The following is a 16,300-nucleotide window of genomic DNA, read 5'->3' on the forward strand; positions in this document are numbered from 1 at the left end:
GCTTGCTCCACATGCACATGTCGGTAAAGCCTATGTCACATGCTGGATTTGAATGATGCTATGCTTTTCATGGGTTAATCTGTGATTTGTGTCGGGCACAGGGTGAACTGCCATGCCACGCACACACACCCATCCTGTGTGTGCTCTCTGAGATGAATTTGCACCAGATGCTGTCTGTATGATCACTTGAATGTATTTCAAAAGTATGCTTGTTAAAATAGTTGTAACAAAAATCATCAAGAGGTTTTGCGTATTCAACAACAAACATAGCATGCCAAGCCCAGTGGAAGGGACTGAGCACATGGGATGATGCAAGATTATTGAACATGCTGTAAGGTTATGCTGATGTGTAATGCTGGCTCTGCTCCAGGGAAATCACAGCTTTCACTCATAACCAGTTCTGTAACTGATTAGTTAATATTGACAAATTTCGATAGCTTGTCTGAAAATGACTACATCCAGGCAGGGCATTAGCCACATACATAGTCCATTATTAATATGCTCATCTTTACAAGGTATGTCTGTTCAAAAGTAATAGGCTTATTTGACAGTTAGATCCTATTCAGTCACTTCATCATAGCCTTAGGGAAACTGTTGTTTTATTTTTAATATTTAATATTTTCAAAAACATCAAAATCCTTTTACTCTAATCTCTTCTGGAGCATTTGGAGATGTCGGACAGAAGCTATAATGTAGCCAACATTATAAAAGCAATGGGATACAATGAAACAAGCCAACCAACAAGTCCAACAAGCCAATTCTTAAAGACACATGCGAAAGACGGATGGAGATATCGAAAACCAATGCAGAGTTGATACGGTGCACGCAAAGCATCACCGTTTTCCCACCCATAACACGTCAGTGTTGTACTCCTAGTACCGCGAACGGAATAGGTGAAATGCGTGGAAGCTTACGTTAGGATTTGTTGGCTTTCGTTTCGTCCTCTGTGTGCTAAAGATCAATTGGGCATGTTAGAATGTTTGAAACTATATCCCTGAGTTAGGTTGTGGTAAAATGTTTGTGAACTAATTTTCATTTGAGACGCAGTCGGAGAGTTGGTCTATTTCCCTACCCCACTGTGTGCGCAAGGACCATGCGTTCGGATGCCCTCTTGATCATCTGGTTTTTCGGAGTTTTTTGCAGGTCTTCTCATCTGAAGAGGGGACGTCCACTTCAAACACAAAGTCAGATCAGGTAAAGAACATCTCAAGTAAGTAGTCTATCTCAGCATGCATGCACAGCATATTTGTAGGCCTAATTGAAAAAGTGTGATGAAACTTTTCACATCACATTCACACTCTTAATGTTTCTTTTTAATCACCTGCATGTTTAATGTCTATAGGCTATGTCGTATACGTCTATAGCCTATAAAGTCATATAAATAAAAACAGCAACAATCCTTTTCGATGAGTAGTCGGAGTCTCTCCCAGCTTAGCCTAGAAAACATTACCCATATTGCAGTTTGTGTTCTTGGAAAACTGCTTGATTGATTGATTGATGATTCCCATTGGAACCTCACCCCACCTTTCTTCCTGCGATGGCATAGCCTATTTCTAAAAACAATCGTTATTTAAACTAATGTACTTTGGGAGTAAATGATTTAGCACTCCATGGAAAATGTATAATATTAACTCCTTTTTTTTATAGATATGAATGCTCCCTAAGTAGGCCCACTTGAACCCAATACTACTAATAATCTACTGTTCAACTAATTAAGAAAAAACAACACATTAATGACTTGTGTGTAAATGTGTAAAATACCCATAAGACATATCCCCAATCCACGTTATTGTAGCATAACATCTAATTTTGGTGTGTGAGGGTGTGAACGTGGTGGGGGTCATTTGATTTATTGCCTTGGTATAGCAGAATAGCAGAATTCCAACCCTTTGTTACTCCAAGGTTTTGGTTGCCTATAGGCGAAATTAGATGTGTAAAGGTACACATATTTGTACCGAATGTTTAGGTAGGCTACAGGACATTAGGTTCGATACAGATGTGTACCGAATGTACCAAATGCAGTCTTTAACAGTAATCAACAGTAGGCTTTTTTGCTTGCAGACCTTGTTTCAAATATTGATTTCCCACACAAACATAGTGGTGGACCTATGTCAGTTTAGTCAATTAACATCAAAAAGCATTTGACACCTTTTCAAAATACTGTTCCCGTTGCACATCAGCAATATTATCAGTCAATTTTAGGTTAGCAGTGCCTACAGGCTCACTGTACCGAAAATTAACCGAACCGTGACTTCAAAACGGAGGTACACACCAAACCGTGATTTTTGTGTACTGTTACCCTAGGCGAAATGTTGCACATTAAAGCTATTGAATGTAAAGTTAGAAGCTGTGCATTTTTTTCAATGCTTTGATCAGTCCTTCTAGGATCTTGCTGTGGATGGTTGTGATAAATATAGTTAAAATCGGAGTGATTTTAATTAATTTCTTGAAATTTCTAGAAATAGTGTAATTGTCATAAATTGTAGTCGAGTATTTCTATTGCAACAAAAATGTTAAATGAAATAAATACCTTATAATGCAAACATCTTGCAGAGATATTGTGTTAATAGGAGAATTAATAAGGCAATCCTTGAATTTGCAAATGAAAGCTCACAAAATTGGAAGAACTGTTTTTTTTGTACTGTACTGTACTTTTTTTCTGGAGTGTCACACACAATCACAGTGTTATCATTCCCTGTAGCAACAATCAGAATAGTTTGGATGAAGGAACTATATACGGCACAGCTATCACTGTAGATGTTCCATTGCTCTGGGAGAGAGAGAGAGAGAGAGAGAGAGAGAGAGAGAGAGAGAGAGAGTCACAGCACAACACAATAAAACAGCCTTAGGCAGCATTGTTCACTGTTTCTTTGCCATTTGAGTTCCAGCTACTCACCCTTTTGACTAATGTGTGTGTGTTACATTTGATATCAGTGCATCTAGATTTTCTCAAAATTATATTTTAAATGCATTTATTTTCATTCATTTTAAAATGAATGTAATTTAATTGTACAATTGTAAAAGGACATGTTTTGCACAGCAGAGGCATACAAACTTGTCAGAAAAAGGCAACAATAAGTCAAATAATAAGTCAAACACTATATTTGAAAACGAACTGTCTCGGTCAAAACATCTAGGTGATATGCTCCATATTATGTCACGACTCTCTACTACAGCACATACACTGTGCAAGTATGACTTGTACTGTATATCTCATGAGCTGTGTTGTGTTGTGATTAAGTTACTTTTCAGAGGAATGTAAACCCATTAAGTAGCCTGGGTGAACCCATAGACGAACCCAGCACATTTGAATTTGCTCTACAGGTCCGTCTGGAAAGGATCCCATTGACGTGCATTTTCCTTGGAACTGAGTAAACAACTATCTTTTACATTTTTGTTTATAAGAAAAACGTGTTTGCTGCACGTCTGAAACAATTTGGTAAAAGCTTAATGTACCTATTTAAGTTTCACTTCACTGTTGGTTACGCCCCTGGAAGTTTAGAAACTGGCATAATGGGATCCTTTCCAGACGGACCTGCAGAGCAAATTCAAATGTGCTAACAGGTTCATGTGGGTTCACCCAGACTATACAGTGAGATGATATTCCAAAAGTACATTCTCTCCAGTGCTATAGTTCAGTGGATCTTTCTTTTTAGAAATGTATCAATCAGATCAGTGGTGCTTTGTTGACAGGCAGATGGCTCTTTGCTGCCTTCAGTCTTATTTCTGGCATCCATGTTGACTACTACTACAGGTTTATCTTGTAGGAGGATGTAGGCTACAAGGAACTAAGCTTTTAATGTATTTTGTTTGTCTGTGCAAGAGTGGGAGCCTAAGAGGAGAGATTGTCTTGTTTTGTTAAAGCGCTGATCTTCGGAAGAGACTGACTCTGGCCTTAGAATGTCTCAGTGTGCCTTGCTGTCTAAGCATTTGTCACATCAAATCATGGGCCCAGTACATGGGCTTCTATAATAGAAAAATAAAATAAAAAAATCACTGATGCCACGGAGTCACACCACTTCAGTGCTGTCAGGTCTGAATATCAACCTGTGTTAGATGAGTGCAAAGTTCCTTGTTCAGGGAGGGAACAACTTGTTAAATCAATTCAAGTGAGGAAGACTGTTCCCTTTTACTTACAGTGTTAGTTCACTCATCTTTTTACACCAAAATCAGCTTTAGAATCCTTATCTGAAATCATATAATAGCAGCAGCATTTTTACTTGTAAATGTAATGTACTACTCTTGGAGACAACCAAGATGTTTTTGGTTGTTTTGGTAGCTTAATTTATCTGTTGAGCTATTCCCCATACACAAATGCAGTGATGTAGTTTGGTTTGGTAGCACACAAATTAGTTTTCAATGTTTGCATATTTTTTCTACTGTGCAATGGCACACGTTCTTGATATAATTCATGTAATGTTTCCATCACTGGTTGATATATTTGATTGATGAAATTGTTTTGCCAGGCTTATTCTGTGATGGTATGGGCTTGGTTTTATCTGGACTTTGTCCTAATAAAGCTTCTCTACCTGGAGAGGTCCTGGAATATGTAATCTTTTGTGACCTTGTAAAGTGAATACACATACTGAATGTATGGTTATATGGTTTTATCCTATGGCTTCATAAGATGTGATTAAAGGTTTAAAGGGAGTGGGAAACCAATGTGAAATTCAGACTTTGGGTATATTGGTCTCATAACAGAGGATATTTGACAGATGTTTGGGTAAGGGTATGGCTCATTAAGGACCGGTTCAAATATTTGTGTGCAACAAGAAATGCCCTGCCACTCAAAACTTTTAAAAGCTATTGTTATGTTTTAAAATACATCAAAAACCTGAATAATGTCATACTTGCGTATCATACTTTCCCTCTTTTATAATCATAAGACAGAACGAAGCTGATTCAGTGTTTTTCTTCACAGGTCTAAAAGAGAATCCTACTTGGTTGGAGGAAGAAGTCATTCATCTGGCAGGTACCCCATTTATGATCAATTACCTCACGACAATCCATTCAATTGTTTGAGACATTTTTCCAGATTGTATCTTTCAATAAATATACAGAAGCACAATAGCATCATGTTTGATCCATTTTTATCCAAATATTGATCCAGGCTGACTCTTGGGTAAAACCTCTCGTTCACTGTAATGTTTCATCTTAGACAATGCAAGCTCATCAACATGTTTTAAATGACAGTTTTATTTTTAAAAATGAGTATTGACAGTGACATTATACTTTTCCCTGACAGCCCAGTTTTAAAAAGGAGCTCTGATATGACCAAGTTCCCTGTGACAAAATCTGAACAGCTCCTCCGAATAGACGACCATGACTTCATCATGAGGCCTGGTTTTGGAGGTATTCTTGTAATCTTCGTAAGAGTGTCATCATTTCTGGAGACCATTGACCACTTATTATTGTGTCCCTAATGTCCTCTGGATATCAGGGTTGTGCAAAATTCCAAAATTGAATTGAAACTGGCTCTTAAATTCCAATTCAATTCTTGAATTACACTTGAATTTCAATTGAGGTAGCAAACAGGAGGCAGACTTGCAATTTGAATTTTGCACAACCCTGCTGGATATTCACAGCAGCACACACCATTATTATAATTTGTGTCTATGCCTATCTCCTATACTCTGAATTGATTACATAACATATCCTGGATTAGAGGCAGATAATTACAGACCATGACCAGTCGTTGCTTGAGTGTAGAATTAAATCATGTCAGAGTTTGCTAATCTGAATCTTAAGACCCAAAGCAGGCAGCTATTTACACTGACCTGACCTGTTTATGACCTGACCTGTTTATTTTTCATGAGTTAAAATGAAGTATGATTAATGTAATAATGCTTCAACATATCAGGTCCATTTACCACTGTGGTAAACTTAAATTAGCAAAAAATAAGATAAGAAACACTTTGTAGTCTGGTTTGACTAATTTGCCTATTTAATAGTGAGGACGTACTGTATAAAACACATAGAACATAATCTACAGAGAAAACGTAAAAATGTTATCACGTTACTACACAGCAGTTTATTCTGCTCTATACTTTCAGTTCAGCATCAGCACAAAATCAACCACATATTTATTGTTTCCGTGGCAAAAGCACTGGGAGAGGCTGTGTAGAGCTAGGGATTATGGGATCCTGATATGAGGGATTAGGGAAACTGGGAGTTTCTCATGTGTTTTTGATACAATATCATACAGTATACATATAAATGTACCATTATGCTATGGCTGCAAAAGTGTTCCTCTTTGACTTTGTCAAATAATTGTTTTGTATATCTATGTATATTTTGTATGTTTGTTTTTTTCTGTATACAGGACCAGCCATTCCTGTAGGTGTAGATGTCCAAGTTGAGAGTCTGGACAAAATTTCTGAAGTTGATATGGTAAAGCTCTTTATGGATAAAAACACAGTTGTGTAGCCTAAATAGTTTTAGGTCCACCTCACAGATGCTGAAGATGCAGAAACAAGTGCAAGGTTGAAAGGAACACGCTTTTTAGGAAACTGGCTTAGCCTATTTGCTTGTCTACCCCAGAGTTGGATAAGAGGATACATACCCTTCTCTTCTATGTGCATACAATATCACCCAGTCTGACACCGTTACTGTAGTTTATCATAATTCACTGTAGGCTAAGCTCCCTTTTAGCTATAGGCTAACTGCTGTAACCCACGGGAGCATACCTACAGTATGTTCCCCGGGTCCTATGTTCCCCACTTTGGATGGGACCGGGGAACATAGGACCCTAACTCTAACCCTAACCCCGAGCGGGGAACATAGGGATGACCCCGTAACGACCCACTACCACTGAACTATTTGTATATAGGCTAACGGTGTCAGACTGGGTTATTGTACACAAAGAGAAGAAAAGGGTGTGTATCCTCTTATCTTACTCTGGGGAAGATGCCAAATAAGCTAATTTTCAAACAAATTGGCATGAACAAACCCATCAACAGACAGACCAGATTAGAAGATGGATTATCAATACATTCACTTAATTTCACAAGTTGTAATAGTGGGTTATATGTTACAATGTATTACAGATGATGCAACAGTGTTTATGTATAAATTACATGCAAACGTTGGCAATAAGCAGTATTTATATCCAACACAGGACTTCACCATGACCTTGTACCTGAGGCACTACTGGAAAGATGAGCGCCTATCATTTCCCAGCAATAAAAACCAGAGCATGACCTTTGATAGTCGTCTGGTGAAGAAGATCTGGGTTCCTGATATGTTCTTTGTACACTCTAAGAGGTCATTCACCCATGATACTACCACTGATAATGTAATGCTAAGAGTGTACCCTGATGGAAAAGTTCTCTACAGCCTGAGGTAACTACCTAGCAGCCAGTATCCATGCAGGTGTGAGATTTTAAGTCCTTCGCCCAATAATCTGCTGAAATTGTATTGACAGGCCATGCACAGTACATTTGACCATGGCGAAGTGTCATGCATTTGTTGCATAACATCAAATAATGTCCATTTTCCATGTCCCAGTCACTGTGTAAGATTGAACTTGGGTAGCATTTAGAAAAACTTGTAGATGTATGCCCAAAACTAGTAAACCACATCTTGTTGATCTCTGACAGAAGAAGGATTATTTGGCTCCTTATTGATATCAGTCATGTACCTATTCATTCATCTATTTATGCATTCAGGGCCATATTTTCCCATGCAAAAAGAAACAGTTCAACTATGCACTTTTCAGCTCGTGTACATCCTGCCTTAGGTCTGTCACTTGCAGGCCATGAGGGTAATTACGAGAGAAGCTACCCAAAAATCTGGGCGTCTCTTATGTAAACACAAGTTAAGCTCTATTCTACAACATAACATTTCCTAAACGTTTTGTTAAGCAAACACTGGTATTTCCGTTCAGAAAATGCTATTCTAATATGTCTATTGTGTCGATATGGAAATACTTAATTGAAAATAGTTTGAGTTAGAAATATAAAGTGTGAAACTATGTTGGTGGTAAAATAATGTCTTACAAGACACATTGATGGTAATGAGGGCATCCTTTTGCACAGAACTTGGTCCCCTTTATAATAATAATTTTTAAAACTCACACATGCCGTTTAACATTAACACACTGCATGGTGCACACATCTGCGCTAAGAATAATTACAATTAATACAGACGTTTTGGCCATGTGGAATATTGCAGCAGGGATGAGGGGATGTGGATGGAGCTTTGCTGGGTAGAAACAGATTGTAGGAAGGTTTTATAACTTTAGGGGATCCTGTTGGAATTTATCATTAAATACCCATAGGGATTAGCTCAGATGTTAGTGAAAACATCAGTTAGTGCATTTAATGTACAAAAAATAATACCTCATCCGCCTCTACAGTAGCCTACCTCTGGATCTGTCTGGATTTACATGATCTGTATCCAGTTTGTCAACATCCATTTTGTTCTGTTTGAACAAACTCACTTTAAAAATCTTTAGCCAGGGTCTTAGAGCCTTCTCCATCTTGTTTCCTGAAGTATATGCATGTGATGCTCACTGCTTAATTAACAAGCACGCTATGATTTTCTAGGGTCACAGTTACAGCTATGTGCAGTATGGACCTAAGCCGATTTCCTCTGGACACACAGACGTGCTCGCTTGAAATAGAGAGTTGTAAGTCATCAAACCACTTTTTTCTGTCTTTTTTAAATTCCCTTTTAAAAGTTTCCAGTGGAATGTTTATTTGTGTTGTTGCAGATGCATATACTGATGATGATTTAATGCTCTACTGGAAGAAAGGGAATGAATCACTTCAAACAGATGAGAGAATCTCAGTGTCACAGTTCCTAATACAGAAATTCCACACTTCTACAAAGCTAGCCTTCTACAGCAGCACAGGTACTGGTCTACGACTGTTTCAGTAGAAAAAATGACACAGAAAAGTATTACACAAATGTAGTTTATATAAATTTTGTGTGTATGGTGTTACCCCTTAGGCTGGTACAATCGGCTGTACATCACCTTCACTCTGAGACGCCACATCTTCTTCTTCCTGCTCCAGACTTACTTTCCTGCCACTCTCATGGTCATGCTGTCTTGGGTGTCCTTTTGGATTGATAGGCGGGCTGTACCAGCAAGGGTCCCATTAGGTATCTTTACCATAATTTCCACCCTAACTTGACATTTGATACTATATAAAGGCCATTGAAAAGTTTCCAGATCATTATTTTTTATCCAGTTAGTTTCCAGATCATAATTTTAGGGTATGAATTAAGGACAGTCAAATGCTTTAAGTTCAATAGGGATATTTTGATTAGCTGTTGGGTTATGGCACACAGAGTATATTTAGTAATACTTAAATAAGCATTCTTTTTGTAGTTGAAGAGGCTTTCCCACTGGAACATCCTTTCAATTCAGCTGTAGCTACATAAGCACCATGGGGGATATAGGTAGCATGGGACACTGCTGCAGCTCTAATCTCAATTTAAATCTTGTTTCAGCTAACACTGACCCCCATACTGAGTTAGACGGTGATGTCACAGGTGTGTCCTGGCAGTGCACTAATATTCCCTCAAACATACTGTATATACAGTATATATATATTACATCTGTAGAAAGGGAGTAGACTATCAGAGTAAAGTGTGACCATTGTTGGGTATGTTTCAGTGTATGACATTGACCAAGTAACTGTAGATTTCATGTATTCCAGAGAATTCCAGAATGTCTAACATGTAAGAAAACACTGTAATGATCTAAACTTTGTTGCTATTTTTGTCTGTGTTCCAGGCATCACCACAGTGCTCACTATGTCCACTATCATCACTGGAGTGAATGCATCAATGCCTCGGGTCTCCTACATCAAAGCTGTGGACATTTACCTGTGGGTCAGCTTTGTGTTTGTATTTCTGTCAGTGATAGAGTACGCAGCTGTTAACTACCTGTCAACAGTGCAAGAACGGAAAGAGAGAAAACTACGAGAAAGGGTAAGAGTTTTTGATTTGGGCAGATATAAAAAGCATTTACATACCTATTAAATGCACCTGTAGAACCTTCTCTCCTTCAGTCTTTTCTAAGAAGCCATTACATCATGTCCTAGGCCTGTTATTCTGTAGGTGCTCTTTTACAGTCTCTACCAATGTAGGCGTGAGACTGCTTACCTTGCTGACAACCTTGTTTTTAGCTTCCATGCACATGTGGCCTCGCTCACCCTGACCAGATGATGATGAGCAGCAGCTATAGCGACATGGATGTCAACACAACAGGGAACTATGGAATGCAGGAGGACATAAACACCACAGGAAACTACAGTATACCAGAGGAGAACGGGGTGCAGAGGGAGAGGATCCTGGTGCAGCTGGCACTGAGTGGAGACCAGGACACTCACCCTGGAAACCCAAGAGCATACAACAGCATGTGGATTGACACACACGCTATAGACAAATATTCACGAGTCATCTTTCCTGGGGCTTACATGCTCTTCAACATTATTTATTGGGCCATCTATTTATAACGTCCTTTGAAAATAATGTTCACTGGAATGGGCACTTGTTGGCACACCAAGGAATTTCTCTTAATGCTTCAACACCGGGTGAGTACAGAGTACAGAGTGTATGTGGCTCCAGTGTCAGGCACTCCACATTAAACAGCACCAATAAGCAAGCCTAAACAGTGCCACTAACCCCAAAACCAGGTACTGAGATGCATGATTGATGTCAATGTAATAATTGTGATATTGGCCAGTAAGAAGTTTTTAACATTTCTAGTTCAGGATTTTTTATTTTTCCAATCTATTGTATTCTGCAACAAAGGGAAGGGAAGATCATTTTGACCTATAATCACAGTTACTGTAAACCTCTGTTTGCATCTGATGGTTTTGTATTTGTTGTGAATTCTTAATTAGAATGGTAAATAGTACAGCTAATTTATTATAAGTAATATCCACTTCATTATGTAATAAAAGAAGTACAAATAAAACCTTTATGATGTATAAATGATTATCCTTGCTCCTGGTAGGGAGCACATGGTATTATATTCAGATCTGTCTGTTTGTCCATCTGTGAATCTGTGTGTTTGTGAGTGTATGCTCACACATAACTTTAAAAGAACTGATCTGATTTACTTCAAATCTTCATACACGGTCAAGGGGTCACCATATATGCTGATCGTCCCACCTGTCAGACGTTTCACTTTCTTTATGAGGAAATATCAGGGCGAGGGTCTGATATTTAACAAGAGATATTATGGACATGCCCTAAAAGATGCCTACAGTACATTTTTTTGTGTGTGTGAAAATCAGCTTTACATTCACTTTTGGTATTCCCAAACCCCTGAAACCCTGCCATCTTGGGTGAACTGCTAGTATGATAACTTCACAAGGTTTTTTTTTTTTTTTTTACAAAATATGAAATGATGACCTGTCCAATTGAAGATGACACAAAATAATGGAAATGGTGGAGGAAGAGTGATTATTTATTATATAAGAATTAGTCATTATTTAAATCCTAACAATATTAGCCATGTCCCATGTTGTTTATGTCCCATTTAAAAGAGAATTCCGGCGATTTTTCACATAGATCTCTGTTTCTCGTGTTCACTAGTACTGCTGGTGCGTAAAAAAACGGTTCTACCTATAGCTCAAGTTGCTGCAGCCAACAGCTGGATCTGCGCAGACAGCTACAGTGAACATGGGTGCTCACGAACATGCCCCCAGAGTGTTGCAGTAGCTGCTCATGAACATGCCCCCAGAGTGTAGCAGTAGCTGCTCACGAACATGCCCCCAGAGTGTAGCAGTAGCTGCTCATGAACATGTCCCCAGAGTGTAGCAGTAGCTGCCGGAATTCTCCCTTAAGTTGATCATCTTTCCAAGCTTGGCTAAGTTGTTTTTCTATTGTTAAGTTATTATTCAGTGTTGAGAGTCTTGCCCTCTGTCTTGTTCAATTTTATACTCATTCTTCTTTCAGTTTAGCCTCATTAAATTCTACTTTCACCCTCTGCATCATTTCTGGGCAGAAAATGACATCAAGGGCTGTCATAGCCAAAGCTTTGGCAGTCCGCAAAGTGTAGAACTGTGCTGTCTCTGAACCTAAAGACCAAGATATAAAATGCATAATTAAAGAATGACCAAAAAATGACAACAATAATCTAATTTACTCTAAAAGAGACCTGATATAATCTAGCTATAGTAAATAAATTGTAGAAATATCCTCTAAACTACTTATTCAGACCACATTATAATTATAAACACTCCTGAGACTCACCAGCTGCCACTGTGTATTCTTTTGTATGGTTTAAAGCTTCAGAACCAATGTAGAAGTTGGGGTGAATACCAGGTGCAACAAATGATACATTCCCAAAATCTGTTGAACCTTTAAGAATAAGAAATGCATTCTTAGAAGATACTGTGGCAAATAGAGACACATTCTTCACTTGTCCTGTTACGTGAACTCATAAAGATGCCAAAATTGTTTTTCAGCCCTTTTGGGTCCTATTGTGAGGACATGTTTATATATTGAATGTGTTTCAGAAAGAAAAAAAAAAACACAAGAGAAATCTAAATTGTAGGCATATCACCCCCATATCATCCCCAAGCAAAATGTCTACACGGAGTATTAGGGCCACACATGAAGAAAAAAATATTTTTGCCATGGCGAGATTAAAGTCGACATGTTGACTTTAATATGTGTGCATTTATGTGTGCATGTCGAGTTTAATGTCGACATGGCGACTTTAAAGTCGACATGTCTTGTTTAATCTCGTCATGGCAAAAATATTTGTTTCTTCATGTGTGGCCCTAATACTCCGTCGTAACACCTGTACTTAACAAAACATGATGACTATATGAGCAGAGTTGACATTTTGTTCTATGTGCAAACAAGACCTAAATATGTTTATATGTTGCGGGCCAAATGTGTGGTGAATGGAAAGGTTTCTACAGACAAAGCAGTTTGTTAATGCTTACCCTCAGAGCCATTGATGTCTGGGATGAACTCCATGCCTAAAGCTTTTCCATTCTGTTCAAACAGCCTTTCCAGCGTAGGAATACGCAATAAGTTGTGAAACTCATTTTTTGCAAATAGAACTTCAACCTAGAAGTGACATTATGGTAAATTATATTCTTACACAAACACAACTTTCCATTCTTAAAGGAAATATGCTAATTTCCCCATAAATTGGGGTGTTCCTATAAGTTCAATATCACAGAAACACAGGTTAACAGCTTAGTGACATGGCAAGTGCATATGTTGTACATAAGTCAACCAACAAGGGGATTTTATAATTAATAAACATTCATCCCACTTACCTCACAACCTGTTGCCATGGCTGCTGCTTTGAAACACATTTCAGCTTTGGCTCGGATAGTTTGCAGGTCTTTGCGTGATGGTGTTCGCAGGTAATATTCAAGTTCGGTGAAGTCTGGGATGATGTTGGGTTTAACCCCACCATGACGAATAATACCTGCAAATACGCATCAAAACTCCATGAGGTGCTTTGTATTAGTCAAGGGAAATGTCTGATGTGTTCGACTATGTGGGGAATGGGCGGGGGTTCACCATGTACTTTCCAGTCTGACCTCAGCTGCTGCCTGAGAACAGAAAGGTTGTTATAGGCAAGGACAGCTGCATCAAGAGCATTGATCCCTTCCCAAGGATAGCCAGCGGCATGGGCGGCTTTGCCATGGAACCTCACAACAACGCTGTGGATAAACAAATGCACATGCACATACAGTACAAGCATAGCTTAAAAACATCAACGTCATTAGACACTAAATGGGCAAGTCAGCTAGAAATTAAAGTTAGATTGTGATTGAAGGTGATTTATTAGCAGAAATGCAATAATTACCTGAAAATATGTTGTGTTTCCTGAGTTTAGAATGAGCCTTTAATATCTACATAGGGAATGGGTCTCCTGCCACATTGTGCCCCCATCTTGCTACAGTAGCACAGAAAGAACAAACCAAACTACTGGCTCTTATGAAGGCCTTTCGCTTTTTTTATGCCATTTGACTGTGACTGTAGCCTATTTCTGCCACCAGATTTAGTGCCATTTATTTGGCTGCAATTCCAAAACCTCACCACTAGATGCTACTACACACTTACTGTAGGGCCTAAATACACATAGGGTCTTTAAAGGTAGGACCTACCAAGATTTTCACCTATACGAAGCCATGATGGTAAACGAACTTGTAATATGCAAATCGTTCACCTAGCATTATAGCTATAGGCTACAGCATAGGCGTAGCGAGTCGCTACCGAAAAACTAATACGTCCAATGGAGTTATTTATATTTTGATTTGGTCGCTAAAAAGGGTTGGTGTTATACTAAGTAGGCTAATAGCCTGTAGGCATGTGTTGAAATTGTCACATATGGTTGTAATGCTTAGGAATAGGCTAACTTTGCCCATGTAGCCTGATTCCATAACCTTCCAAGAAATGCCACTAAGGCTATACTGCACTTACTCGTGCTCAGCAATAATTGGCAAATAGGTGGCATCCTCTTGTGAAGGATGTGCCATGAACACCACATCTAGCCCCTCAAAGGCCCCCTTATCAATCATGTCAACCTTCCCCCCACCAGCTTCCTCTGCAGGAGTTCCAAAAACAGTAATCTGAAAAAGACAAAACATGTAGGCCTTCAAGATCAACTGCAACAAAAAAGTAAGTCATGTATCCCTTGATTAGGCCTATAGGCTACATTTCTGTGGCGTTTTACTCGAAAAAAGTGAAGAGGAGATATTAAGCTCTTCAAATAAAAGTGGTTTCACCAAAAATCATGGTTTCACAAAAAAAAAATCATGGTTTCACAAAAATTAATAAAAAAATGAATCCACGGGATGGGAGAGAGAGAGAGAGAGAGAGAGAGAGAGAGAGAGAGATAGTAGCTATAGCCTATCCTAACAAAATAACACAATGCTGCCAGTTATGAAAAACATTATTGTTACCTTGTTGCCATACACATTCATAGGCAAGTCAACTGATCAAAAATGAAATGGTATTTTTACCTTAACACGTGGACAGTCTGACAGAGTTTCCAACAAAACCTTTAAGCCTGTTGCTGCTGCTACCCCCACTTCTGCTATCAAATTGTGGCCACAAGCGTGCCCCATTCCAGGCAAAGCATCGTATTCACACAAGAAACCAATATGAACTTCATTGTCAGCGCACTTTCCTCCGAAGGGTCCCCATGTTGCGCAAAATGCCGTGTCAAGTTTATAGTGACCTTCTACGATCCATCCGTTGTCTTCACTGAAAAATCTTACCAGTCTGTCATGCGCTTTTTTCTCTTCATACGCTAGCTCTGGACAAGTCCAAATGTCTTGGCTAAGGTGCCAAAATTTCTCCTTGGCTTCATCAATTGTTATACAAACTTGCCTTTTCAAATCCTGAAGAGATTCAGACCCCTTCATCTTTCAGCGTTGTAGACTTCTCGACTTGCAAACATTCGCTTTAATCTTGACCGACGTCATGCAGTTTTCTAGGATAAATGTAGCAGACAGTAGGCTAAATGACCACCCAGCAATTGTGACAATTCTTGCAACAAGTTCACGTTGGTCGCCACCTCTTCTGTTAAAGTAGACTTGCAGTCTGTGTTCTAGTTATAGACGAGAGGACATTTCGACACGAGTTATTTTAGTCCCGACAATGATTCAGATCGTGTTCAAGGGCTATAGCCTACGGCAAACACACATAACATTGGTAGCCTATTTAAATACAACAGAAAAAAACTGCTTTTCGTTGCATATGTGACCGATCCGCATAGATAGGCCTACAGATCTAAGTGAATCAGAGAGCGGTGAAAGTGCGTAATACCGCCTCTGACACCCCTGGCAGAAGGACGCGCAGTTCCTCAGCTTCCCCTTCCAAGACTGGTCAACAACAACAACACAGACAGACACATACACATACAGGCAAGCAGGCACGCACGCACACACACACAGGCATGTGTAACTTGCGTTGTGACTGACTGGTGACACTCGGAAACGATGATGGTGGATGAAGCAGTTTTATTTGTCTGCATGGGTCAGGAAATACAAAAGTGAGGGAAGACAGAGAGATCTGGTCCGCCTGCAGACACAATTCTATTACTACACTAAGTATCTAAGCATATGGTTATTTCATTTCAGGTCCAGTATGAGGTGAGGTGTGTCAATAAAATAATACAAAATAAATTCCAAAAGGGAATAATGTGGCACAAAAACATGAGTATGAATGTGTAAATGTATGTAACTGTATAAGTAAACTACTTATATAGCCTATCTAATATGTTGAAATCTGTTATATTTCTAATTAGATCTAATTATATTCTTACATATAAGAGGAACATTTGGTACCATGGATATCGATCTTT

The 16,300-nt window shown here is 38.8% G+C and overlaps 2 protein-coding genes across 2 annotated transcripts; one reads left to right on the forward strand and one right to left on the reverse strand.

Annotated features, from left to right (window-relative positions):
* The first annotated feature begins 1,093 nt into the window (after positions 1 to 1,093).
* On the forward strand, positions 1,094 to 10,595 carry LOC143109340 (gamma-aminobutyric acid receptor subunit rho-1-like). Its single transcript, XM_076271997.1, has 10 exons — positions 1,094 to 1,194; positions 4,922 to 4,972; positions 5,246 to 5,352; positions 6,323 to 6,390; positions 7,118 to 7,341; positions 8,547 to 8,629; positions 8,714 to 8,854; positions 8,953 to 9,105; positions 9,743 to 9,939; positions 10,137 to 10,595. Exons 1-10 carry the CDS (start codon positions 1,094 to 1,096, stop codon positions 10,464 to 10,466), a joined length of 1,455 nt encoding a protein of 484 aa, XP_076128112.1. The 3' UTR covers positions 10,467 to 10,595.
* Positions 10,596 to 11,409: 814 nt separating this feature from the next.
* Positions 11,410 to 15,792, reverse strand: LOC143109355 (peptidase M20 domain-containing protein 2-like). The gene is made up of 7 exons (XM_076272067.1): positions 14,955 to 15,792; positions 14,413 to 14,561; positions 13,507 to 13,649; positions 13,257 to 13,411; positions 12,915 to 13,041; positions 12,214 to 12,321; positions 11,410 to 12,038 (listed from the first exon to the last, which is right to left on the reverse strand). The coding sequence occupies exons 1-7, from the start codon at positions 15,357 to 15,359 to the stop codon at positions 11,902 to 11,904; spliced, it is 1,224 nt and encodes a 407-aa protein (XP_076128182.1). The 5' UTR covers positions 15,360 to 15,792; the 3' UTR covers positions 11,410 to 11,901.
* Positions 15,793 to 16,300: the final 508 nt, after the last annotated feature.

Source organism: Alosa pseudoharengus, unplaced genomic scaffold, assembly GCF_046254945.1.
Source record: "Alosa pseudoharengus isolate Yale_2024_CS ecotype anadromous, Long Island Sound unplaced genomic scaffold, YU_APseudo_1.1 YU_APseudo_1.1_scf_7, whole genome shotgun sequence".
In the NCBI taxonomy this organism is placed as follows: Eukaryota; Metazoa; Chordata; class Actinopteri; order Clupeiformes; family Clupeidae; genus Alosa; species Alosa pseudoharengus.